The 27018-nt window shown below is 45.0% G+C and overlaps 1 protein-coding gene across 2 annotated transcripts in view; it reads left to right on the forward strand.

Moving 5' to 3' along the window:
- The window catches only part of dennd3a (DENN/MADD domain containing 3a), a 53485-nt gene that overhangs the window by 21471 nt on the left and 4996 nt on the right, over positions 1-27018 (forward strand). Inside the window, exons 15-24 of one of the 2 annotated variants that reach the window (XM_063185690.1) lie at positions 224-571; positions 1370-1453; positions 2898-3157; positions 3793-3963; positions 6508-6637; positions 7156-7263; positions 12382-12521; positions 14073-14233; positions 16897-17036; positions 25094-25254. In XM_063185690.1, coding sequence (XP_063041760.1) covers positions 224-571; positions 1370-1453; positions 2898-3157; positions 3793-3963; positions 6508-6637; positions 7156-7263; positions 12382-12521; positions 14073-14233; positions 16897-17036; positions 25094-25254 — 1703 coding nt within the window. The remainder of the gene's footprint in view (positions 1-223; positions 572-1369; positions 1454-2897; positions 3158-3792; positions 3964-6507; positions 6638-7155; positions 7264-12381; positions 12522-14072; positions 14234-16896; positions 17037-25093; positions 25255-27018) is intronic. The other variant, XM_063185691.1, reaches the window with a different exon arrangement.

Consider the following 27018-nt stretch of genomic DNA (forward strand, 5'->3'; position numbering starts at 1 on the left):
AGCCATAGGTTCCCGACCCCTGCCCTATCATTTGCTTAGAGCCATAACCAGAAATCCAGTCACAGGAATTTGAAGCCAGCTGTACAAGAAGTCGGAGAGCTTACAAACTTAGTTTGTTTTAGAACAGAAAAGAAGTAAAGTAAAAAGTAAAAGTAAAAATAATGAAACAGCATAAAATATGTTATGCAAAGGATTTAGGACCAATATTTGGACTGCATTACAGGAAAGCGTCTGGAGGCCCTGAGCGACTTCCAGAACCTCCACAAGACTGACACGGACCTCTTCCCGGGCGAGCTGGTGCGGGCGCTGGTTGACTCGTTGGCGCCAGAGGAGCGGGTCACGGCAGAGAGACGACCGGAGCTGACGAGGCTCATCAGCCGGGCCAAGAGGGACCACGAGGTGGGTGCCGACGGCGGGGAGCGGCCACGGCAAGACCCCTTTGCCACCATCAAGAAGTTCCAGCTGCCCAAAACGCATCTCCAGCGGGAGGACTTTGTGCGTCGCATCCAGGAATCGGGCATCGTTAAGGACCTGAGCACCATACACAGGCTGTTTGATGCCCTCACTGTGGGTAAGTGGAGAAGGGTTGTTGCAGTGCTGTGCCTCAGAATTATGGGTGCTATTGTTAGATCATTTTGGGTAGGGTGCGCACATCCAAAGTCACTTGTTGCAGGTGCCAGACAAAAGCGTCAGACAGTTGAAGAAGGTAGGTCTGCACACTGCGGAATAAGCTCCAAAAAATAAAGTTTATTGAATTAAATGCCTGACGAAGATCCAGGGTGATCCAAACGTTGCGGTTTTAATTCAATAATCTTTATTTTACTTATTCCGCAGTGTGCAGACCTACCTTCTTCAACTGCTATTGTTAGATCAGCAAGCAAATACTTAATCCTGAGGTAGTCAACTGAATCTTCTCTGTTTATTTTTTTCCCCTACTTTATCTAGACGATGTGGTTGTCTATTATTGTGGATATGAATTGGTAATCTACTGTATCTAGTGCTAATTTTCCCCACATTACCTTAATTAGATACGCTAATGTCTTAAATAAATAAATTAACATGTGAGGTAATAATGCAGTCAGACTAACATCACAAGGCCAACATGCCTGCTTTGCTGTGTGTTTGTAGTCATACTCTCTCCTAACATTTTCATACTGCAGCTCAGTCAGCACAGAGAGCTCAGCTCAATAATTATGCTTTCACTTATCAGGTAGGTCAATAATTGAAGTGTGTGAAGTCTGAGAGTGTCTGTGAGTGTGACGGTGCAAGTGTGTGCCTTGTGCTAAAGCTGAACTTTGCTCCTGAAACCCTTCCTTTCCCCTACCTCCCTCATCCCCCTTCCTCCCTTACACTTCCCAACTCTTGTTAGAGACTTGTAAGGCTGGCTTGGGTGTGGACGCTGCGGTGAAGGCTGCTTCCCAGTCTGTTTTTTACGTTGATTCCAGCCTGGATGGTAAGCTTGGCGGCCTGCCTAGCCCCTAGCCTAGCCTAGCCTGAGGCATGTGCTGTACCCATCGTCCTCCCGCTCCCGCCTGTATAATATATGTAGCCGCCTGAGAATCCGACCTTCCTCGTGTATGTGTCAAGGAGTCCAACCCTTGTATCTGTTCCTACACGTGTTGTCAGTGCATGACTTTGGTATCTGCATCACCTGAACTGCATCCGCTTCAAACCCACACAGTACATTATGAATCATGTTGACTTTCCTCTTAGTCAAAGCTTTCGTCCATTGGATTAGCGTCCTTTGTCTGTGCCAACACATTGGCCAATGCCTGCCTGAGGGCCGGTTAATGATTACCCTTTTGCTGCACTAAGGGCTATCTTCTGAATCTATGGTATGCTTCAGCTTGGCATGGCTCATGCTAAGATCTCTCTCTGCGTAGTTCACAGGGCATGTTCTAATTCGAGAATTTCAGCATGATATAATGTGATGTGTGTACCACTGCCTGGTGGTCAAGTTCTGTTTTTAAAAAGCATTGCTTAAATCCAGTTTGTTGTTAGACAGGCTTGCTACTGAAGTGACCTAATGAGACAAGCAGGTCATGAATTTTCTGCTATAAAAAGCATCAGATAGTCTATAGGTTTTGTCTTTGATCTGCACTCATTGTGTACCTCCCTCTTTGCAACCCTTCACATTCCCTGATGTTCTCCCCTTTCATTGCATGAGCCTGTTAATCGATTGACCTGCTCCACAACATTTAAAATGAAAAAGACTAGAGATCTGATTAACCTCAGTAGACATTTTACACAGTAAGAAATGCAGTGTTTGACCAACACTTTGAGAGTAATCTGGGACCAAATATAACCTAGGTGTTAAAATTGTTTTCAGGCCGACCGACTGAACGGTACCAGTGCCCGTTCCCGCACCAGTTACGTTTGGAAGTGCGTAGTTTTCGGCATGCCACTATGTGTTATCTGGATGAACCTAGTGCTGATGTCCACATTGTCGTCACAGTTGATAGAGACAAAACAAGCCTTTTTCAGTTCACATAACAAACCAACTCTCCGGTTCGCGAACGCCCAGACGTGTGGCCTGAGCACACCAGCCAGTTCAAGATTAGTTACGGGAACGGGCACGATTCTCTGTCGGCTTGAACACGCCTTAAGTGTTGAATTAGGTATTACTGTAGCTGTGTTGTGTAGTCATGAAAACATACGTTTGGAGATTCCACACACTTAAAATCCTTTTTCCTTTCAAATCTTATCCCATGCCAGGACTACGTTTCGATGAAGACAATGGTGGAAATGTAATCCTGCCATAGTATACAAAATCAAAGGAAAAAGGGTTTTAAGTGTGCGGACTCCTCATTTCACACTTTGTCCCGCACCTTTTCCTGGGATGAGCACAATCCTCAACCTCAATAGTAATTAAAGCCACCTCTCCACCACCCCAACAGGTCAGCAGAAGCAGGTGGACCCCGAGGTGTTCCGCTTCTTCTACACCATCTGGAAGGAGACGGAGGCCGAGGCCCAGGACGTGGACCTGCCGGCCGCCGTGCTGGAGCACCTGGAGACCAACGAGTGCGTCTACAAGCTCTCGTCCTCGGTGAAGACCAGCCACGGCGTGGGCAAGATCGCCATGACCCAGCGCCGCCTCTTCCTGCTCACCGAGGGCCGGCCGGGATACGTGGAGATCACCAAGTTCAGAGACATTGAGGTGAGCAACAAGTCAGGCATATCAGCTAATCATGGCCATGCTAGTATGTGCAAAGAAACAAGTGTGGAGAAATCGAGGTGAGCTGTGTCCTATTCACCACCACAGTATGGAGTATACAGTAAAGATGCAGAGATAATTAAACCTTACATATGAATGAACAAATAAAATCATATCACATATCTGACAAGATTGTGGAGCCTGAACTTGAGTCTATAAGTAGCTCATTTTCATCTTCATGAAAAAGATGCAAAAACACCAACATTTGAGTTTTGAGTTGTTTGTTCAATCAGTTTGTGTCTTTACATTTCAAAGAAGTGGGAATCTTGTGTGGCTTGTAAATGATCATTAGGGTCTCACAAATGTCAAAACTGCAATAACCTGAAATGTTGTATTTTTAAGCAGCACTTTAAGCAGATTTAGGAAGGCTTCAGGCATCACTTAGTGGGTTTCCGGTGTTTTTTTAACTCTAACCTTTAAACCTAACTTTAAACAGAGGAAACTGGGTAGCTTGTGGGGAAGGTTTGCATGTGACATGTCTGTGTGTTGACCCATTTTCTTTTTCAGGAAGTGAGTATTAGTACCTCATCATCAGCTATTACGCTCATTCATTCTTGACGTTTTCTTTTTCTTTTCAGGAAGTGAGGCTTTCCTCAGCTCAGTTCCTGCTCCTGAGGATCCCGTCTCTGAAGATCAAGAGTTCCCTGAGGAAGGAGACGTTTGAGGCCAACCTCAAGTCCGAGTGTGACCTCTGGAACCTCATGGTCAAGGAGATGAGGGCCGGGAGAAAGATGGCCGACGAGCACAAGGTGGGTCCGCCCTGTGTTCACCCACTGCACCACTTGCTTCAGCTCGCTTGCACGCTTAGCTTCAGCGCCCGTTTCGATTGGCCAAAATGTGCGGCGTTCTGGCACATTCTGCACTGTTTTGTGCATCTTGAACATGGGGCTCAACACTACCTGTAGATTTTGAGTACTCTGCCCTACGAAGTGCAGTAACTATGCCAACATTGAAACTGAGAAAAAGGCCTTCAGAGTATTGGTATTGGGTTGGATGTTATTGTTACTGCAAATATGACATAGCAATATCTCAGGAAAGACTGAATAGACCTGTCGACGGGCCCATCTACAGTAAGAGACTACGGTAAGACCCATGAATTCTGTCATTAGCACCACTGCTAGCTAAGTCAGAGGGAAAAGTGGTCTGATTGACAGTTTTTTTGTTCAAAAAATAGTTATTTAAAATGGGAGGTTCTTATATTCGTGGAATACACAAAATATCGCCAAAAATGTATTGACTTAACCTGAATGATTCGACCATCGTCCTTCACAACAATGCAATAGCGCTCAATAATGGACAGATCTTGAAATTGGCTTGTCCACATCAACTGAATATTCTATCCTTGTTATTTTAGTGATTAGTATTGTAATATGGAGGCATGTCATGGGTGCTGGTTAAGCCCACCTCCTGAGAGCATTGCCAGACCAATGCGCGCAGAGCTTTAAAGTCCTGATAGCCAGGCTAGCACAGATTGATCTTAACAGCATCACTGAATGGCTGATGTGCAGCATGTGCTTACAGTTTATTCTTAGAAAGGCTTATTGTTTGTGCTGCATAGTGCTTCTATATTTATTTCCATTCAGTATAGTATGTGGTAACTTGAATCCAGGGATTGGGTTGGAGGTTAAGGTATTGTTCAGACCGGACTTCAAAATTCCACCCTTCCCCATCCCCAGGGAGAGTGCAGGATTGAAAGTTCAAACCAAAATGTCTTTTCCTGTTTGAAAAGTGAAAGGGAACCACATTATTGTGCCTGTGTGACCATCAGTGAAATACATTATGATTTTACTGCAGGTGTCCTTGGATTTTGAAAATGCACCTCGAAATGTCTAATGTATTCAGAAAAAATATAGACAGCCATGAAACTAATAATGAAACTGACTGTGTCAGTTCCATGGGAAAACATCGGAAAGTCGTTAAGTGGCGTCTTGAATGCCACTGGGCGGTACCTGCAAAGTTCTTCCTCTAGTAATTTCCTTGCGGCTCAAACAATAACAATAACGTTTCTTGGGATCATTAGTTGTTTGTCAAAGATCTGTGACAGCACATAATAAGGAAGAGGAAACCAGACTGTGTCACCATGCCAAAGGCAACAACTTGAGGTGCAAAGTCTGATGTTTCATCGCTGCCCCTTGAACATTGCGCTTGTCAAAAGCGCATGGCTGCACCACCATCAACGCTGTGCCAAAAACAGTGTTTTATGGCCAATTTAATCAATAGGAAATTGAGTCCCGCCAGTCTGGGCGGTCAAAAACGAGCTTAGGCAAGCCAAACTGTGAAAAAATGGTGTGAAGAATGTGTGCAATGGAAAGGTGTATAAACTGCAGTGTAGAATAATAATACACAAGTTGTATAGCAGTTTTCAAAGACCAGGCACAGATGACATCTGGTAATATGCACAGCAATGTATAATATAATGATAGAGTGGTAAGCAGTCTAATTGACTGACAAGCAAAATGCTGTTTTGTCTGTGTACTGTCTGTAAATGTAAATGTAATATGTGCTGCCGCCTTGGCCAGGGATCACTTGTAAAAGAGAATTTTATTCTCAATGTGATTTTATTTCCCTGGTTAAATAAAGGTAAAATAAAATAAATAAAATGAATAGGCAAGCACATGAATAAAGCAGACCATGTCCAAATACTCAGCACAACTGCAAGAACATCAGACACATTAAGGAAGGACACACCTCCCGCTTTCGTGTTTGTCTTTGATCCAATCAATAGGAAATTGTATCCAGCCAGGCTGTACTGTCAAACAAGGATGTAGGTTGTCCAAGCTAGCAAGCTAGATAGTTTGCAGAATTGTGTGCAAAGCATTGCTGTGTAAAACGACATACAGACATACAGTATATATCCAGATAACAGTATCTCTAATTTATGTATAGGCAAGCCAAGCACTACATGAATAGAGTAGCAGATGGTTAAAACAAACAGTATCCAAGGCTCCAACTTCAATGACATTGGTGTTTGTATGTGTGTTTGTGTGGGCACTTTCTCACTGAGCCCCGTACAAATAAGCCTCTAGAATCAGTATGTGAATGTATGAATAAACTGCATATGATTCACACACAGAATATACACGTAAAATGTGTGAATCCAAAGCACTTTGAGTCAACCATGTAGTTAGGATATAGTGTATGTAATACAGTATATGTATATGTATATGTATATGTATACAAATGCATTTTGATTCATTCATGGCTAGATGGATTAATGGATGGATTGATTGATTGATTTATTAATGGATTGATTGATTGAGTGGTTGACTGATTTGTCTGTGTCTGCACTGCAGGATCCTCAGTACATGCAGCAGGCGTTGACTAACGCTCTCCTCATGGATGCCGTAGTGGGCTGCCTGCAGTCCCAGAAGGCCATCTACGCCGCCTCCAAGCTGGCTTACTTCGACCGCATGAAGCTAGAAGGCAAGGCCCTGACCTGCCCACCCAATACAAACACTGACCCTTAGACACCTGGATACCTAGAACACTGCCACTGCAGCAACTGACTGGACCACCACACACACACACACACACACACACACACACACACACACACACACACACACACACACACACACACACACACACACAAACACAAACACTGCTGTTAGACACCAGGCTATATTACATCATACATGCGCTGTAAATATTATGTGACAGTTATGTTTGTAAATAGATCATCACATCCTTATCTTTGTTGACGTTTTTTTTTAAACATACTGTACCTACTTTTTTTATCTATGTATGAAGATATGCTGATGTTCAGACTTAGTTTTTAAAATATCCAACTTACTAAAAGAGCTTTGATGGGCACATGGGTAACAAAAATGCAATATATATTCAAAATCTAATCCTAATAGGATAGTCAGTGTGACCTATCTTTATATCTATCTATTTCTTTTCTTTCTCCTTTTCTCTTTCTTGATTGTGTATATATACAGTGCCCATGATGGTCCCTAAAACCACAGCAGAGACACTGAAACACAAGATCAACCCGTCTCTGGACCTAACCTCTCCTCAAGCTGTGGACGTACTGCTCTACACTCCAGGTAAGGCCTTTATAGGGCGTCAGACTTGTAGACCAGAGGTTGCCGGTTCGACTCATGACCCGCCAGATTGGTGGAGGGAGCAATTAACCAGTGCTCTCCGCCATCCTCCTCCATGACTGAGGTACCCTGAGCATGGGACTGTCCCGCCGCACTGCTCCCTTGGGGCGCCATTAAGGGCTGCCCCCTTGCGCAGGTGATGCATAAAACGCAATTTAGTTGTGTGCAGGGAACATTTGTGTGCTGTGAAGTGCTGTGTCACAATGACAATGGAAGTTGGAGTTTCCCAATGGGCTTTCACTTTTCACTTTCACTTTATTCCCCCATCCTGTACCCAGTCACTAGCTGCATCCACATGGGCACTTTCAATCCAGTTAAATACGTAGATACCGATTAAATATGAATTATGTGATCAGTCGAATCATCTCGGTTGACATATTGAAACTGATTATATTAGGTTGTTTAGAACATTCATATAAACCGATTAAACAAGAAAACTGCCTGTGTAAACAGTTCGTTTCAGCTGCTTATATTAAACCAGTTTAAACGGAAAGTGGCCATGTAAATTCGGCTACTGTGTTACTGTAACTTGTGCAACCTTTTCCATCACCATAGACAAGTCCCTCCAAGCTGTTACAGCATCTGCTTCAATCTGGCACCACTTCATTCTTGAGGTTTTCAGCTTGAGGTGTTATATTGTTTGTGTGCTCTTTGAGAAAACGAGTAAGGGACATTCCAGCTAAGCGCCACTTCAGCCCCGTGCCTCCACTCGTGACTATTTAAACCAAGTCAAACCTGTTTTACTGGGCAACGTTCCCGGTCATCATCGGGGGCCTTTGCTGTGTCACACACGCGCTCCAGGCGTTGTCCCGGTAACAGCCACTGCGGTATCGTGTACGTCACGGCCTTTGCTGTTTGAGTGTCCCCAAAGACCACAGTGTGACACAGCGATGGTGTCTGTCACAGCACAGTCAGCAAAAAACACCCGTAGAGGGGAGGGCTTGAGGTTGTGTAGTTTTTTTTTTGTACGCATTAAGGATGGCTTACTGCCTTAGGATGTTTGTTTGGAGCAAGGTGTAGCTGTAAACTCTTAGGAAGAAAATAAGCTAGATATTGCGCTTTTCATGCTTTATGTGATACTTTTTAACACAATCAAATACTTCTGAGTTTGTGCGTGCGCCCACATTTTTTTTCCTCCGGCCGCAATCGTGAAACAATGCTGAGGCGTCCTCTTTTCTTCTTTTTTGGCCACTAACTTCCTACTATATCATCTTTCACACAATAACTCTCCGGGCAGCCCCATAATCTTTTTCTCATCATCTGTTGTCTATTTTGGGCCATTTGAACTCTGCATGTGGACTCTTGAAATTCGCAATCTCACTTCCAACAAACTAGCAGACTGTCATTCTGAACTTTTGCTTTACCCAAGGCCGGCGAAGAGGAACTTAGCTGTGTCATTTCATGGAGCTCAGTGAGATTTCAATGAAAAAGCACAATTTAAGTGCCTCCACCCTTGGAAGCGGTTTGTCATTCTAGGATCCTGACCTCAGAATCTCCTTTTGGTTTAAAGGCCAACTTCCGATAAAACTCAGTTTTACTCACTCCTTTCGAAGATCGGACGGTCACCCCAAGTTAAACTCACTTGCAAGGCTCTCATAGCGGTGCGTCAACTCTCCTGGCTGTGTTTCCCGGTGTTTCCCAATTTACATCAATAATGCAGAGAAACGAGCGAATCACGAAAGCCTTTCTGTGTTTCGTCACGTCGAAAGAAGGCGTTGCCCACAAAGGTTTATATCGACCCATTTATCTAAAAACATGTCGAGTAATTTTTTTCTGCTTGTTTTCAAAACAAGCAACGTCTGGTGGTCCGAAACATAGCTTAGCTTAGCTATCAGCTGGTTGCTACTCTCAGGTACACACACAGCACAAAGCCTCATACATAAAGCCTGCTCACTCCGGTTGCTCCGTGCCTACAGCTCGCCTAGGGGTCGCTGTCGAAAGAGCACAGCCCTGAATGGAGCCTGCACGCCTCCGTTGGCTCCCCTATAGTGCAGTACCACCCGGAGAAGTGGCGACTCTGTTTCCCATTACATTCTCTCCCAAGGCTGGAGGACTGAGCCAATCAGAGACGCGTTTCTTTGAGAGCAGGAGGAGTGAGCCAATCAGAGACGCATTTCCACGAGAAACACGGAACACTCTCTCGTTTCTCCACAAGCCACCTTGCCAGCTTGCAAAAACGTCTTGAAACAAAGCAACCAGAACGTTTTTTAAAACAGGACCAACGCGTAACACATTCAATAACAATTGGGAACACGGCAATATTAATTAAATTACGTTGAGAGGCGATCTTTAAACATTTCTCTTCATGCTAAGGCATTTGCTTCTTGCTGCTCTCAACTGAGTGAGGTAACTTCCTATGGAAAGACTTTTACCTCCACCCTGTTAGTTTTTGAATCCTGACCTATGAATATCCTCCCGTCCTCATGATTTGAAACGATCCTCTGTTGCTAAAGACATTACATTATTACATTACATTACATTACATTTGGCAGATGCTTTATTAAGCGACTTTCAAAAGAGGACATATTCATAGTCAACATCAACAATCAAATACAAAGTGCACAGAAAATATACAGAACAGCAAGTGCAGTTGCAAAGAAGGGTTAGGTTTTGACATTGCTAAGGTTCTTGTCGTTCTGTGTGCCAGTGAAGAACATCATTGAAACTCTCAATATAGGCGGTTTCCACAAGGCCAGAGCAAACGAGCGCTACGTCACTTGTGCAAACACTGGGCACTCGCTCAGGCACTTGCTCTCCTTCAAAAGACTCACTCACTCATTCCCTCACTCCCTCACTCACTCACTCCTTCTCTCACAGAGGTCCTGTTGGTGGTGTATTTGAATGCCTTGTTGTGAGGCCGTTTCACTGGGCCTTTAACAGTCACAGTGTGAAAAGGCAGCCTCTGGTCCAAGTTACCTCACACGGCGAGCTCAGCCGCATACAAACAAGGCAAACACAGGAGCCAACTCCAGGCCAACGTCAGCGTTTATCATGCGAGTGGCGTGCATGTCAGTGCCGGTGGTCTCTCATTGGCCAGTCTCTTTATTCCATTAGCGAATCACATGGCTCGTGTGCCGGGGCCTCAGCGTTTGACCCAGTAAGCATCGGCCAAAGCACAGAGCTCCTTTTGAATCCTACAGTATTGCCCCAAATGTAGGGCAGGCAGGCAGGCATTTTCCACTTGGCTCTTTGGCATTCACACAGGTTGCTCCCAAAACACTTTTCCCCTCTCTCTCTCTCCTTCCCTCCCTCTCTCACTCCCTCCCTCCTTTCTCGTGAAAGAACAGAAAGACAGGATGTGACGCATCTAAGTGGCTGTGGACTCTTGTGAAGCCACATAAAACATGCAAGCGTGACTAAAGATTCCAGACACACACACTCACTCTGTGTGACACTCGAACCCCTGGGGCCTCTCTGCTAAAGAAATGTTTTGAAGATTTATTGCAGTTACACAAATTGCATGACCTACACTATAATAGTATGGTGTTGTATTACTTGAGTGTAGTGTAGTATAGTATAGTATAGTATAGTATAGTATAGTATAGTATAGTATAGTATAGTATAGTATAGTATAGTATAGTAAAGTTTAGTATAGTATAGTATAGTATAGTATAGTATAGTGCTGTAACAATGCACTCAAATCAGGACTCGGTTCCTATCATGATTTTTAACCTAAGGTTTGATACACCCCACAAAAAAAGGTATCTTTTTGATGATCGTTTATAGGTAGAATAGGTTACAAGAGGCTGCTAATAATTTTAAAAAGTAAAAAAAATAATAATGATGTTTATTTGAATCTTAGAGGCACTATCACACCATGTCATGTGGTTGCTTTCTGGACTGAAGGGTAACAGAACTATGAAACGGCGTATCACAATACTACCTTCTTGCATCATGATACAGTATCATGACTGCGTATCGTGATTTCTCAGTTCGATACAATATCGTTACAGCCCTAGTATAGTATAGTATAGTATAGTATAGTGTAGTATATGTAGTAGAGTAGAGTAAAGTAAAGTGTAGTAAAGTAGAGTATAATGTGGTTAACTGTAGGGGTGTAAATCAGAGCCTCCATGACAATACGATTCAATATCGATATCTTGTTATTCGATGTGATGCGATTCGATTATTTTCGATACTTAAGAATGCCCCACGATATGATACAATACGATTCTATTTGACTTTTTTCCAATTACTTTTCCACTTCTATTATGTTATGGAGCTAGGGCATTCAGCAGGGGCCAGTGATTTGTTTATTTTCGATACTTAAGAATACCCCATAATTCAGTCATCAGATTATATCGCGATGTATCGATACATTTCGATTTTTTTTTATACCCCTAGTTAACTGTAATATTAGTAGGAATGTATATAGAGTAAATGCAAAGTTAATGCAAAATCTTACTGCAATACTGTTGGTCTGTAAGATGCTTGTAGTAAATAGCATAATGTGTAGTTTGTGAGTGAGTAGTGTTGCTCATGGTAGTAGCTCCTCTCTGGTGTGTCGTCAGGGGTAGAATATCAAGTAGGGTGTTTTGAAATGAGCTTCCTACCAGAACAAAGCCATGGAGGAGCGATGGAGCTGATCTATAGGCAGGCTTCCGGCCACCGTATGAGCTAAATGACTAAACCTGCTGTCTTGAATACTAACACAGTCTCTCATACATGTGCTGTATACAAACAGCCACACACACACACACGCATGCACACGCATGCACACACGTGCACACACACACACACACACACACACACACACACACACACACACACACACACACACACACACACACACACACATACACACACACACACACACACACACACACACACACACACACACACACACACACACACACACACACACACACACACACACAGACTCCTCCACACAGACCCAAGCTCACTTAAGCAAACACAAACTTCACACACGCACATGCACACGCACACACAAACCAGGCCTCTATTGTATCTGTTATTTGTGTATGTGCATGACTCATCTAACCTCTCTCTCTCTCTCTCTCTCTCTCTCTCTCTCCCTCCCTCCCTCTCTCCCTCTTTCAGGGCAGCTGGGTGTGCCGGGTGCGGAGGGCGGTGGGAACCCCAAGCTGTGGTGTGCCCTAAGCGACGGCAAGGTGGTGGCCTTCGATGCGGCCAGCTGGTCCATGCAGCAGAACTCCGTCCAAGTGGGCTCGTCACGACTGGTGAGGAGAAGAGAGGAGGACTGCTGCCATTGTTGCAGTATACATGGGTTCTAATTTTTTGTTTCAACCTGACTGCACGAAACTAGCTGTGCACAACTCAACCTCTGATTATTGGAAACCGCTGTCGGTCAAAAAAAAATGCTCATGTCGTTGGCTGCCAGTGTCTTGCCCCTCCTCACACGTGTTTATAAACGCAGCGAACCCATATATACGCTCAACACTTAGGGAGTCCATTTTAAGATTTAAGGTTCGCTCTGTATAAATGTGAAACAGGTGTGCAGTAAACTGCTTTCTTTTTACTTGTTTACCAGCACCTAGAAACTGTGCATGGATCCTTGAACTGTTGCAGTCCATTTTCTTATAGTTGGTCCTACTACTCACTTAAAGTGGTATGCCACTATTTTGGGGCTTAATACAGTTAAAATCGTTGGCTGGGGTTTATAAAGGTGGTAAAGTGTCTTATTTTTCATGTTAAGCATTGTCTTGCTTTAAGACAAGTTAAAAGAGGGAATATGTCGCTAAGCTAGTGAAAGTCAATGGATCCGTGTAGCATGCTACAATAATAAGGAGTGGGTACTCCTAAATTGAAAGATTTTCCATTCTTTATGTAGGATCATCTCAGATATGATATATTTACTCTTATTTATAAAAGACAAATAGCACAGCACAGTTTCAAAGAAAGGCATGCTATCCATCTTGTCCCCTGAATGCAATTTGGGTGAAGTTAATGTAATGCTGTGTCTTGGCATGCATGTTGTTTTTCCCTGTGTTCCCCAATCTGGCCAGACCTTGTGTAGTGAGGTCACTGCTGCCATCTATTGGTCAGTCGCAGACACTACAACTCTCTGCACTTTTCAAAAAAATACACTAACATAAATGACCAACGGCCTTCTTCTTCCTACTGCTCCTCCTTCGCTTCCTCCTCCTCCTCCTCCTCTTTCTCCTGATTCCCACCTCCTCCCCTTACGTCTACCTCTAGCTTTTCCTCCTCCTTTTCTTCCTCCCCCTTTTCCTCCACTCCCGTCCTCCTCCTCCTCTTCTTCCTCTTCATCCTCCACTTTTTCCTTCTCACCTGTCTTCCTCCACCTTTTCCTTCTCCTCTTCCTCTCCCCTCCTTCTCCTTCTCCTCCTCCTGCTCTTCCTCTCTTTTCCCCCTCCTTCCCCTATGTCTTCCTCAACCTTTTCCTCCTCCTCCTCCTCCTCCTCTTTCTCCCCCATTTTCCTCCACTCCTCCTCACCCTCCTCCTCCTCTTCTCCCTCCTCATTCTTCTCCTCTAGCCAGGCTGTGCCCTCCTAGTGACGCAACACTTTCAGCGTTGCAACCAGTCAGGTCAAGAGCAATGCAAGTACTTTCTGAGTTCCCCAAAATACGGGAACTCCTCCCACTTTGTCAGTGAGCAAACAACAATAAGCAAACAAAGGGAGGCGGGTCAACCATGCCGTTTGGGAAATGTTAATTGTTATGCTCTTGGTCAGACCAAGTCTCGGAAGAGATTTGAACGTCGATGATAATCAGGCTACTTCTCTGCCTCTCTCCTCTCTCCTCTCCAGACGTGTCTGTTGGGAGTGAATCAGCAGCAGTTGTGGATCGGTTCTCAGGACTCGGTCATCTACATCATCAACCCTCGCAGCATGTCCTGCAACAAACAGCTGACGGAGCACCGCAGCGAGGTCACCGGCCTGGCCCTAGAGGAACGCACTGACAAATACAGGTAGTGACAACACACACACACACACACACACACACACACACACACACACACACACACACACACACACACACACACACACACACACACACACACACACACACACACACACACACACACACACAGACACACCTGGCCCTGGAGGAACACATTGGCAAGTACAGGTGATGTCAGTATTGGCAAATACAAACACACACACACCCTCGCACGCACGCACACACACACACACACACACACATAAACACACACACACACACACACACACACACACACACACACACACACACACACACACACACACACACACACACATTGTATTGATTTTGCATGTCTTACACATTGGCAAGTACAGGTGATGTCAGTATTGGCAAATACAAATACAAACACACACACACACACACACACACACACACACACACACACACACACACACACACACACACACACACACACACACACACACACACACACACACACACACATTGTATTGATTTTGCATGTCTTACATAGCATTGATAATAACACGTTTCCTTAAGTGTACTACTGATGCAAATGCTTCACCTCCCACTGTATATTTTCAGCCTGAGGGTTGTGACCTTAGCTCTTGACTTCTGTTTTTTGCTGTGAGAAATTTTGGTAACACTTTATTTTAAGGTTCATGTGTTAGGCACTGCCCAACTGTCTGTACAAGTGACTTACAAGGCATGTGTTAAGCAAACCCGATCATTTGTTAGGCATGAATTCACAAATTTATTATTCACATTTCTTATTATTCCTTTATTATTCACATTTCGTAATAAGATGCTTTTAGGCCCTTAACACATGTCTTATAAATCACGTATAGAGACTGTGATCAGGCATGTGTTAACATGTGAACCCTATTTTAAAGTGTCACTGAAATTTTCTGTCACAATGAATCATTGCACACTGGTAGGCTACGGCAAACGTCAGCTCAGTCCATGTTTGAATCATCACATACACACACATGTACATGTTACTGGCAATGGTGAGGTTTTGTCACCATTCCGGTATCATTCTCGATTCATGATCATGTTAGCAACACAGTAAGTGCTGGCTTCAGACAACGGATGACCATCATCTCTGCCATTTTTGGCAGCCGAATTGCAGGTGTATGCTTGGCTTGACAACAGCCTGGCTTGACCACAGTTCCATTGGCCAAACACTGGATCATTTTAGATATTGCCATTGCTATCATTCACATTCATTAAGCTTTCTTTACTTAAAAATATTATTTAAATACTACCAGCACCACATTAAATACTGAAAATACTGGCTTAGCATAGTCTTTTTGTATGCAGTCTTTTTAATACTTTGTATAATTAGTCTTTTTAGTACTGTCTTAGCAAGACTTTTTATCATTGTGTATGCAGTGTCAATGTCATGGACCGCTTGAGATTTCCATTCATGTTACTGTAAGCCATCTGAAGTTTACAATATAGCGTGTACTGCTGGCTTCAGACAAATGACGTCCTCTGTGCCCAAATGTGTCGGTGCGGTTCGATATCTGCTATAAGACTTTGACAGCAGAAGTCGGGTGTATTGTGGACAGGCTTGAGATTAACCTGCTGCTTTCACACGGCAGCAACGGCCTATTTCCTTCCCTCTGCGCGTTAGTGTTTCCATGCTCGCCTAGCGGTGAACAAACACACGCCCTCTCCTCTCGGGCCGCCAGAGCCTTTTCAGACATAGATAAACACCCCCCAGGCCTTCTGAAGCCCTCTAGCCTAGCCATGCATTCAACAGCCTGAACTAACTATTCCACAACAAGGCATTGCCAACACGCTGTATAACATTCCATACCTTACCTTACTATGCACTACTGTACTTGTACTGTATTGTACTGAACATATAAATAGCATTCAAACACATTCACCTTATTCGAGTTTGTTACCTCCGCCAAGGAGGAAATGTTTTTGGTCACGTTGGTTTGTCTGTCTGTTTGTTTGTTTGTTTGTTTGTTTGTCTGTCTGTCTGTCTGTCTGTCTGTCTGTCTATCTGTCGGTCAAATGAAGGACAAATGAAAAACGTGTGAACGGATTTGGATGAAACTTGAAAAAAAAAATGAAAGTTGAACTGTAGAACAGGGTGAATTTTGACATTCCAGTTTCTACCTCCACAAAAAAAGGCAGAAAAACTTGAAAACAAAAATCGGGTGTAACATTCAAATTTTCTAACAAGCAGCTTCCTTGGCGAAGGTCTGCACTCTCAGAGTGCATTCTAGTTTTACTATGGTTCAATCATGATTTGAAGAACAGCACATTCTCAGACATCAGTCACCAGTAAATCAGTTGTTTTGATCCTGATTGTACAAACTGTAGGTTGTCATTTGTGCTTGGAGTTAATCTTGTTAACCACAGGTGCTGTGACACCTAGAACAAATATGAGTGTCTTCCTCATAGTAACAGGCAGGGGAAAACAAACTAGAAGTGAAGTGTTTGTATTTGTATTTGTGTATTTGTAGTCCATCTGAGTCTCTGCATATAGTAATGCCAAGTTGACATTCAAGTCATATTTTGAAGGCACAAAGTGGTTAAGAATACTGTAGATAGTGGGGCACATATACTTTATAGAACACAAGTTTTCCCCAATTATTGCTGTACAAAATGATGGATGGAAATCTAAGTGCACGTCTTTTCCCCTCCCAGCCAGATGGTGGCGTACTCGTGCAGTGCTGAGGGGACGGTGATCGTGTGGGACGTGTCAACACTGCAGGTGCGCAAACACTTCCGGCTCTCCTGCGACCGACTGCAGTCCCTGCAGGTGCACAACGGCTGGCTGTGGTGCTGTAAGTGTCAATACACGCACACGCACATACACACACACACACACACACACACACACACACACACACACACACACACACTGTGGTACCCCAAGCTGGGCTAGGGTTCCCACTAGAGCTTCTCGGCACTGTGCACCTCGTGGAGAGGTAATTGAAGGCACTTACTACCCTACGACCTTAATTGGCTCCCACTAATGAGCTCTGCCAATCAGCAAGCTCACCTGAAAGTTGATGAGCAACAGTGAGTTAAGAGGGGAGTGAAAATGCCAGTGGAGGAAGAGAGTCAGCAGGGTAGGAGCTCTGCACTACAGCTCAAGAGAGACTGAATGTTTTATGTTGTTCTGTTTGACCAGGAGAAATCCTAAAGAGGGGTGGAATGTGAAGAGCCAGTGGGCCCGTCCACCTTTCATGACAGAAGACAAAGGAAAAGAAGATTTAGTTTAACAAAAGAAGTTCAAAGGAAGAAGTTTAATTTGAAGACTGTTCTAAGTTTACTGGATGTTTTGAGTTAATAAAAGAAGCTCTTCCGGAAACTAGCCTTTTTTGACCTCTTTGTGGTGCTCAGAGCTCACAAATTGGTGGAGGACGCGGGCATAGCGACCCAGCTCATCTGAAACACTAATCATGGAGCCCTCAATGAAAGATATTTTGGCCACCGTGCTGAAGGGCCAACACACACTTCAGAATGCAGTGACTGAGCTCTGCAAAAGGTCAAACATGAAGACACCGGGAAAAGTGTTGACAAAACAAACAGCCGACGATGACATTGAAGCCTACCTGGAGCTCTTTGAACGGATTGCTACCCGAGAAAATTGGCCACGAGACCAGTGGGCCAACAACTTAATGCCCTTCCTTACGGGGGAAGCCCAACAAGCCTGTAGGGATCTGCCCACTGCTGATGCAGCTGATTATACCAAGCTGAAAAAGACTATTTTGGCTCAGTACGGCTACAGCCTACCCGCAAAAGCACAGAGAGTACACCAATGGTCCTACAACCTAAATGCACCAGCCCGGCCTCAGGTGAAGGCTCTCCAACGACTGGTCAATACATGGCTCACCGAGGGAGATGATGGGCCGTCGGCTGTGGATAGGGTGGTGTTGGACAGGTGTGTCAGGGCACTACCGAGCGAAGCACGGAAGTATGTGGCCCAGCAAGGAGCCACAGATGTTGAACGCGTAATAGCGTTGCTGGAAAACCACCAGGTGACACAAGAGCTGGTGAAACCTGGAAAGATGGAGGACAGAACCAGCCCTGCAAGGCCAGAGAAGACAAGGCTTCCTAGACCAGGCGGTAGTGGGCCACGCGGGGGCATCCAAGAGTCTTCAGGTACCAGGTGGACACGACTGCCACAAAGGACAAATCCCCCAGCCCAAGATCGGCGCTGTTTCATCTGTGGCAGAGAAGGGCACTTTGCGAAGGATTGCCCTGAGAGAGATGTGTCGATGCCGACCGCCGACAACACCTCGTCAACCTTCCCGTGTGGATACCTCACAACAGGATGGGCTGAAGCAAACGAGTCGGCTCCTCGCTTCCCAGTTAAAGTCATGGGACAAGATGCTGAGGCCCTCCTAGACTCCGGCAGTGTTATCACCCTAGTCCGACCTGAACTGGTGGAGGAGCCCAATGGCGAACCAGTAGTGGTGGCATGCATACATGGTGATACCAAGAGCTACCCCACAAGCCAGGTGAAGATTCAATCACCACGGGGAACAGTATCCACACGGGTCGGCATAGTACCAGGCCTACCTGTACCAGTGTTGATAGGCAGAGACTGTGCCCTCTTCAACAGATACTGGAGCACCCCTCCGCAATCCTGGGTTGCCAAACCAAGAAGGCCTTCGAAAGTTGTGAAACCTCGGACCGCCCATGCATGGGCTGCACCCTCACCACAGGATTCCCTGTCCAGTCCCGATGCTGAAGAGACTGGTCCACGCCAAGCACCTGTCATGAGAAGACAGACAGCCGCACGCCGCCAAGAGGAGCTGAGAGATGCTTCACAGGGCCAAGGGGGATCCATTGAGGAACACTTCTCCGAGTTCATGCAAATTGAAAGCACACCGCCTGGAGGGGCCACCGAGTTTAGCCAGAGACAACATGAAGACCCGAATCTCGCCCAGGCGTGGAGGTCGGCAGTATTCAGCAGTGAAGAGCACGGGGAGGTGAGTCGCCTCAACTTCCCATATTTCTCAGTCAAAAAGGGGTTGCTTTACCGAAATGTTAAGGAAGGGGAAGAAATGATTAGTCAGCTTTTGGTGCCAAGATCACATGTCTCTAAAGTGCTTTACCTGGCCCACTCCCATGCACTTGGGGCCCACCTAGGCATGGAAAAAACATACGAGAGGGTGACCTCCCGCTTCTATTGGCCAGGAGTGAAGAGAGAAGTGGAAGACTACTGTCGTCAATGTGCCGAGTGTCAGCTCCATAGCCCCAAAGTGACTTACCGCAACCCCTTAATCCCCTTACCAATAATTGATGTCCCCTTCAAGAGAATCGGGCTAGACATAGTCGGACCTCTACCTAAGTCAAGTAGAGGACACCGCTACATCCTGGTACTGCTAGATTATGCCACGCGGTACCCGGAAGCCATTCCCTTGAGAACAGCCACAGGCAAGGCCGTCGCCAAGGAACTCTTCCTCCTGTGCAGCAGGGTCGGCATACCAGAGGAGATCTTAACAGATCAAGGCTCCTGTTTCATGTCCAATGTAATGAAAGCCTTCTGTCAGCTACTAAAGGTGAAACAGATCCGCACCTCAGTCTACCATCCACAAACAGATGGCCTAGTGGAAAGGTTTAACAAGACTTTGAAACAAATGTTACGGAAAATGATAGAGACAGACGGAAAAGATTGGGATCAACTCCTCCCATACCTCCTATTCGCCATCCGAGAAGTCCCCCAGGCCTCTACAGGCTTTTCACCATTCGAGTTGTTGTATGGTAGGAGACCACGTGGACTGCTCGACTTGGCAAAAGAGGCTTGGGAAGAACAACCAACCCGCCACACCACCATAGTAGAACATGTGGAGAAAATGCATCAAAGGATGAGCCAACTGTGGCCGATGGTAAGAGACCATATGCACAAAGCCCAGGAAGAACAGGCAAGGCTGTATAACCGAGGTGCGCAAGTGAGAGAGTTCAGCCCAGGAGACAAGGTGTTGGTGCTCATCCCCACGCACGAATGCAAATTCCTTGCAAAATGGCACGGACCTTATGAGGTCGTAGAGAGGACAGGCCCTGTCAATTATAGGGTACGGCAAGTGGGAAGAAGACACAGCAGCCAGATATACCACGTGAACCTGTTGAAAAGATGGTACGCACCAAGACAACAGGAGGTACAGGCTCTAGCAGTGCATCTACCCCCACCTGAAATCCCTCAGGTCCCCATGGGTGAGCAATTGTCACCACACCAGGTCCAAGACCTAAAAGAATTGCTGGCACGGAACCGGGATGTGTTTTCTGACAAACCCGGGCGAACGTCATTAGTGGCACATGACATCAACACTGAACCTGGGAAAAGAGTCAGACTTAAGCCGTACCGCATCCCAGAGACTAGGCGACAGGCCGTCCGTGAAGAAGTGAAGATGATGCTGGAAATGGGAGTAATCGAGGAGTCGCATAGCCCGTGGAGCAGCCCAATAATCTTAGTGCCAAAACCGGATGGTACGTGGAGGTTTTGCAATTACTTCCTAAAACTCAACGAAGTCTCAGCCTTAGACGCTTATCCGATGCCCAGGTCAGACGAACTGATTGAAAGGTTGGGCCCTGCTAGATTTATCAGCACACTGGATCTCACTCAAGGCTATTGGCAGGTACCTCTAACAAGCCGTGCTAAGGAGAAAACTGCCTTTTCTACTCCTGAAGGACTGTTCCAGTATAGAGTCCTACCATTTGGGGTCCATGGGGCCCCTGCAACCTTCCAACGACTGATGGATAAAGTGTTGCGACCACACCGGGAATATGCGGCAGCATATTTGGACGATATTTTGATCCATAGCCCTGACTGGCAGTCACACCTGCAACAACTGGAGGCTGTCTTAAGAGCTCTACAAGAGGCTGGTCTGACAGCCAAAGCCGCCAAGTGTCGCCTTGGAAAAGAAGATGCAAATTACCTGGGTTTCACAGTTGGAAGAGGGTGGGTGCGGCCACAGACCCCTAAGGTGGAAGCCATTGCGTCTTGGCCTCGACCTAACACAAAGCGCCAGTTACGCACCTTCTTGGGCCTGGTTGGCTACTACCGCCAGTTCATTCCTGAGGTGCCTCGCTGGCTGCACCGCTCTTTGAGCTGACCAAAAACAACCGAAAGATGCAGTTTCATTGGAATGAAGAAGCGGAGGAAGCTTTTCAAAAGCTGAAGGACGCCCCCTGCCATGAGCCAGTTCTGGCAACAGTCGATTACTCCTTGCCCCTTGTGTTACAGACTGATGCCTCGATGGTAGGGTTGGGCGCCGTCCTCTCCCAAGTGAAAGAGGGTATTGAGCAGCCGATAATGTACATAAGCCGCAAACTGCTAAAGCACGAAAGGAACTATGCAACTGTTGAAAAAGAATGTCTGGCGATAAAATGGGCTATAGACAAACTCAGATATCATCTGGTAGGGCGAGAATTCACTCTAGTCACGGACCACGCCCCCCTGAAGTGGATGTCCTTGAACAAAGATCGTAACTCTAGAATAACCAGATGGTTCTTGGAGCTCCAGACCTATAAGTTCAAAGTGGAACACAGGGCTGGCAAACTTCAAGGTAACTGCGATGCACTGTCCCGGCGGGAGGAGTGCCTCCTGGCTACTGCCCCCAGGGGGAGCCTGAAGTTAATGGGGAGGGTATGTGGTACCCCAAGCTGGGCTAGGGTTCCCACCAGTGTTAATTTCGTCAACCACGACGATGACGAAAATATTTCGTCAACGCCCCTTTTTCCCTTGACGATGACGAGACGATGACGCACTAAAAATTGCCTCCAGCAAATAAAAATATGACGAAAATAAAAAAATATGTTCGTCAAGGAGACTAAGACGAGACGAAATTTACAAGCCATGGACGAATGGACATTAAAAAATATAATTATTTATAATTAATTTGTAATTTGTAATTGTAATATAGGCCTAAGTGTCTTGAACTTCATAGGTGATTGCGCGCTCACGCTGTGTTGCCTCGCTTGTCCCTGCAGGCAGCCAGTGCATGGCATGGCTCAGTCAGTTGTTCTGTAGCCTAGTAGTTCAGTGAGTCCATTTAAGTTGAGTTTAGGTCCTAAAGCATTCCCAGAGAAAGAGAAAAAATAGCCGACGTTGAGGGAAGTGTTAATTTTGAAACATGTTGAACAACCCTCTTGTCCATGACGAAGACGTGATTCTGCAGTAATGACAGTCGCGCCAATCCTCCTCTGATACTGTCATTCTAAACCTCCTCGAGCTTCCACCACTATTCTCCTTTTCACTTAGGCTGTCTCAGCCCGGCGTTCGTTGTCTGTTCTTCTTTTGTAATGTTTGCTATATTTGTTGTTTAACCATAGGCAGTTCACAAGCAAATCATGAAGGTCGGATTTGTGAATTGATTTAAATCAGTCACCGCGGGAGCGCGCGCCAGCAGGGGGAAAGTTGGCCTGTCTAAACAGAGGCACGACTGCAGCCTAGTTTTTAAAAGAATCTATGGATGGGCGATCGCTGAGGAGTTTAAAACTGTTGAGATTTGAAACTTGTTCTCGTCGAGAGCACCGCTAAAAGACCCGAGGAAGTCGACAGCATTTCCATGCGTCTGCGTCTTCCTAAGTTCCAAAAACTCTTTTCAGAGTCATGCTTATCGAGCCTCGACACCCCCGACAAACAAAACAGCATTAGTGTTTAAATATTTGTATGTGCATGTCCTTTCTATCGTCCAGTCTGCATACCCCTGCCTAACTATTTTTCCTGGGACTTTTGCATGGCATACGAAGTGTGCTCGCACAATCTATTTAAGCCTATTCCACGCATGTCGCACGAGTCATTATCGTTCTCTGCTCGCATTGCCAATTGAAAACAAAAACCGCTAACTTGCATAGTCTAACATCAGCAATAATTTATCTGACTCGCGGTCATCGGGAAGCCACTATCAGGGAGACTTCTTGGAGTTCATGCAGACTTGGGATGTCTGGTCTTCCCACTGCCGGCAATCTGCAGGCTTTAAGTCACGCGGTGCGGTCAGGTGAAGAAGAGTAGCTTCCTCCGTGATCAAACTCAAAATCAAATAGTATGCAGCAGCAGCTTCTAATGCACGAGAGAGAGAGAGAGAGAGAAGCCTGCACCTGGAAGTAAGTGTGTGTGTGTGTGTGTGTGTGTGTGTGTGTGTGTGTGTGTGTGTGTGTGTGTGTGTGTGCGTGTGTGTGTGTGTGTGTGTGTGTGTGTGATGCTCTTTTGCTCTATGATGTTGAAATGACTGATTTTGGTTTTGGTGGAAAATTACCAAGTAACAAGGTGAATATTTGCTGCAATAGGCTATACCGGTATTAGTAATGATTTGTGAAATAACGATAGCCATTGTAGGTTATTTATTTTACACCACAATATTGAGTAAAATGACTAAAATTTGAAATGTTGACTAAAATGACTAAAATGACTAAAATTTGAAATATTGACTAAAATGACTAAAATGACTAAAATTTGACTATGACTAAAATTGATTTTCGTCATTTTGACTAAGACTAAGACTAAATTGGGAAGGCAATGACTAAAATATGACTAAGACTAAAAATCATTTTCGTCATTGTGACTAAGACTAAGACTAAATCAAAAAAAGCTGACGAAATTAACACTGGTTCCCACTAGAGCTTCTCGGCACTGTGCACCTCGTGGAGAGGTAATTGAAGGCACTTACTACCCTACGACCTTAATTGGCTCCCACTAATGAGCTCTGCCAATCAGCAAGCTCACCTGAAAGTTGATGAGCAACAGTGAGTTAAGAGGAGAGTGAAAATGCCAGTGTAGGGAGAGAGTCAGCAGGGTAGGAACTCTGCACTACAGCTCAAGAAAGACTGAATGTTTTATGTTGTTCTGTTTGACCAGGAGAAATCCTAAAGAGGGGTGGAATGTGAAGAGCCAGTGGGCCCGTCCACCTTTCATGACAGAAGACAAAGGAAAAGAAGATTTAGTTTAACAAAAGAAGAAGAAGAAGTTTAATTTGAAGACTGTTCTAAGTTTACTGGATGTTTTGAGTTAATAAAAGAAGCTCTTCCGGAAACTGGCCTTTTTTGACCTCTTTGTGGTGCTCAGAGCTCACAACACACACACACACACACACACACACACACACACACACACACACACACACACACACACACACACACACACACACACACACACACACACACACACACATACATGCACCAACACAGGCTGACTATGGGGCTTTAAGTGGCAAGTGTCAAGTCAACGCAAACACACACATGCTGTAAGTGTCAATACACAAACGGACATGCACACACACACGCGCACACACACATGCACATGCACAAACATAGGCTGACTATGGGGCTATAAGTGACAAGTGTCAAGTCAACGCAAACACACACACACACACACACACACACACACACACACACACACACACACACACACACACACACACACACACACACACACACACACACAAACTATATCAATCCATAATCATTTGAATAATTTAAATCTTGATCTATTTTAATCTCAAAATAAGAAAACCCATGCTCTTCAAAATTTGATTTTGTGTCTAATTAATATTCAATGTCCCTATTTTGTACTATGCTTATCAGATCTCGTCTTGAACAAACCATTTGAGTACAGTTAACAGTGACCATCAACTGACCTTTACTTTTACTATTTGAGGGGTTCGGTTAAATGTGTACTTTCATAAAGAGTTATTGTAAACTACTGTATCATGTCCTCGTTGTACGGTTGCTTCTCTATGTGAGGTGTTTGGTTACATCTATGTTTTTTAAATGTGTTAATGCATACTCATCCTGTCCTCTTTATACCGTAGCGTCACTAGTTTAAGTTTTGGGTTAAATGTGTTGTTTTGCAAACTGTTAATTAATCCATACCATGTCTCCCTCCGTGCAGGCGCGAGGGACAGCATCCTGGAGGTTCGGCGTAACGGGGCGGTGCATCGTCGCGTGGCCCTGCCCCCCCAGTATCCCCAGGGCAGCCCCAGGTCTGGCTCCTCCAATCACAGCCCTCGCTCCGGCCACAGCTCCTACAGCTGCTTCCTGCTGTTTGATCAGGTGAGTTCAGCTGAGGAGGGGCAAAGAGAGGGAGTGCGTTTTAATATGCCACCTTGCCTCCTCCACTCTCCTCGTCCCGCCTCCTGGCCCCTCCTCCTGGCCCCTCCTCCGTGGAGAAAACTATAAAATTTCCCAGCTGTCAGCCTAGCCACAGCAACTTTTGAGGGACTGTTTTTCATTCACCATCCCAATTGCAAATGAGAAAAAGACTCTACAATTGAGCTTTTGCAAGATATTGAAATATAATGCTGTTGTCAGTGATGTCATCATGACGAGAAGCAAGTGGAGGAGGCAAGTGGAGGAGGCAAGTGGAGGAGACAAGGTCGCATATTGCAATGCACTCACTTACTCACTCCGACACTTGGTACCCTAATGAAGACTTCCCGCTTCCTGTAGTTTTATCTCCTTCCAAGAGGACTTACTGATTATACAGTTGTATTACTGTATAAAATCAGATGTTTTTATTTTAATGTCCTTCCTAACTTTCTAATTCCCCATGTCCCCAGACAACTATACTACTAAGGCACTTGCAAAGACAATTTTTATGTTATTTGATGAGGTGTGATGGAAGGGAACCTCTTCTCCCGACAGTTTCTTAGTCACCCCTCGCTAAAGAGGGCCTCCTGTATGTCAGGGGTGGGGAACCTAAGTCTCGAGGGCCATTTGTGGCCCTTGAGACTGTTTTATCTTGGCCCCCGATATCATTTTAAAGTCATGCAGCTTCACATGAAATATGACATATTTTGTGAAGGAATCTTAGAAAATGCATTTGCAATACAATTAAGTTATATTCAGGGGACATAGAGAAGGTTGGATCTGTTTTAATGATGGCTGGCTGCCTTCAATATAGGCCTAAAGTGTAAGGGGAAATCCTGGTTTGTGTTCTTAGTACGGCCCTCTGAGGACTTTTACGGCCCTTGGATGAATTTGAAGTGGCCCTCCGAATGAAAAAGGTTCCCCGACCCTGCAATATGTAATGGTAGTACTTCCCCACGTCTTCCGAGAAGTATATTGCCTAACAAAGGCAAATGGTCTAACAAATACTCTGTATAGAGTGACAAAAACATTTGATACAAAATCTGTAACCATGTTTTACTGTAGGTTTTTTAGCATTACGGCCAATAGGCCAAAAATCAACATTTACTCAGAGAATTTAGTCATATGGTAGCATCAAAGTATGTTATTTTCATTTCAGAAGTATCCTATGTTGCCCCACAAGAAATTCAAGAACTAAAAAAACACAACGCAGTGTAGTCCAGATACGGTATCTCATAAAATGGTTAACGGCCGTTCCCGACAGCCCCTTAGTCAGAGGCTCTCAAATGAGAAGCCACTTCCCCAAGTCTTCAGAGAAGTAGACCCTCACACCCCTCTTGGCCCTACGGAGGCAAGAGAGCAGGATGTTAGACTGAGGAAAATGTGATGCATGGATTTACTGGCCCATACTCCTCCACTCAAACATAGTCAATACCAGGTATTCAAGACAACAAAATGTTAAAACTGGTGTTTATAGTTCCAAAAAGTGGGATTGAAGTGAAGTGACGTGAAGTGAAATGAAGTGAAGTGCATTTCTGTACTGTATGTTTCTAGCATCCCAAAATCACCACACGTTTATCATAAGCGGTCAGAGCTTTTTTCTCCTTTTTGTAAACAAGGGTTCTTTATATTTATCTTCATATGTATCTCTTTTGCTGTGTCTATCTTCTTTTTGTTGTCGATTTCTCTCTCTCTCTCTCTCTCTCTCTCTCTCTCTCTCTCTCTCTC

Source organism: Engraulis encrasicolus, chromosome 20 (genome assembly GCF_034702125.1).
Source record: "Engraulis encrasicolus isolate BLACKSEA-1 chromosome 20, IST_EnEncr_1.0, whole genome shotgun sequence".
NCBI lineage: Eukaryota > Metazoa > Chordata > Actinopteri > Clupeiformes > Engraulidae > Engraulis > Engraulis encrasicolus.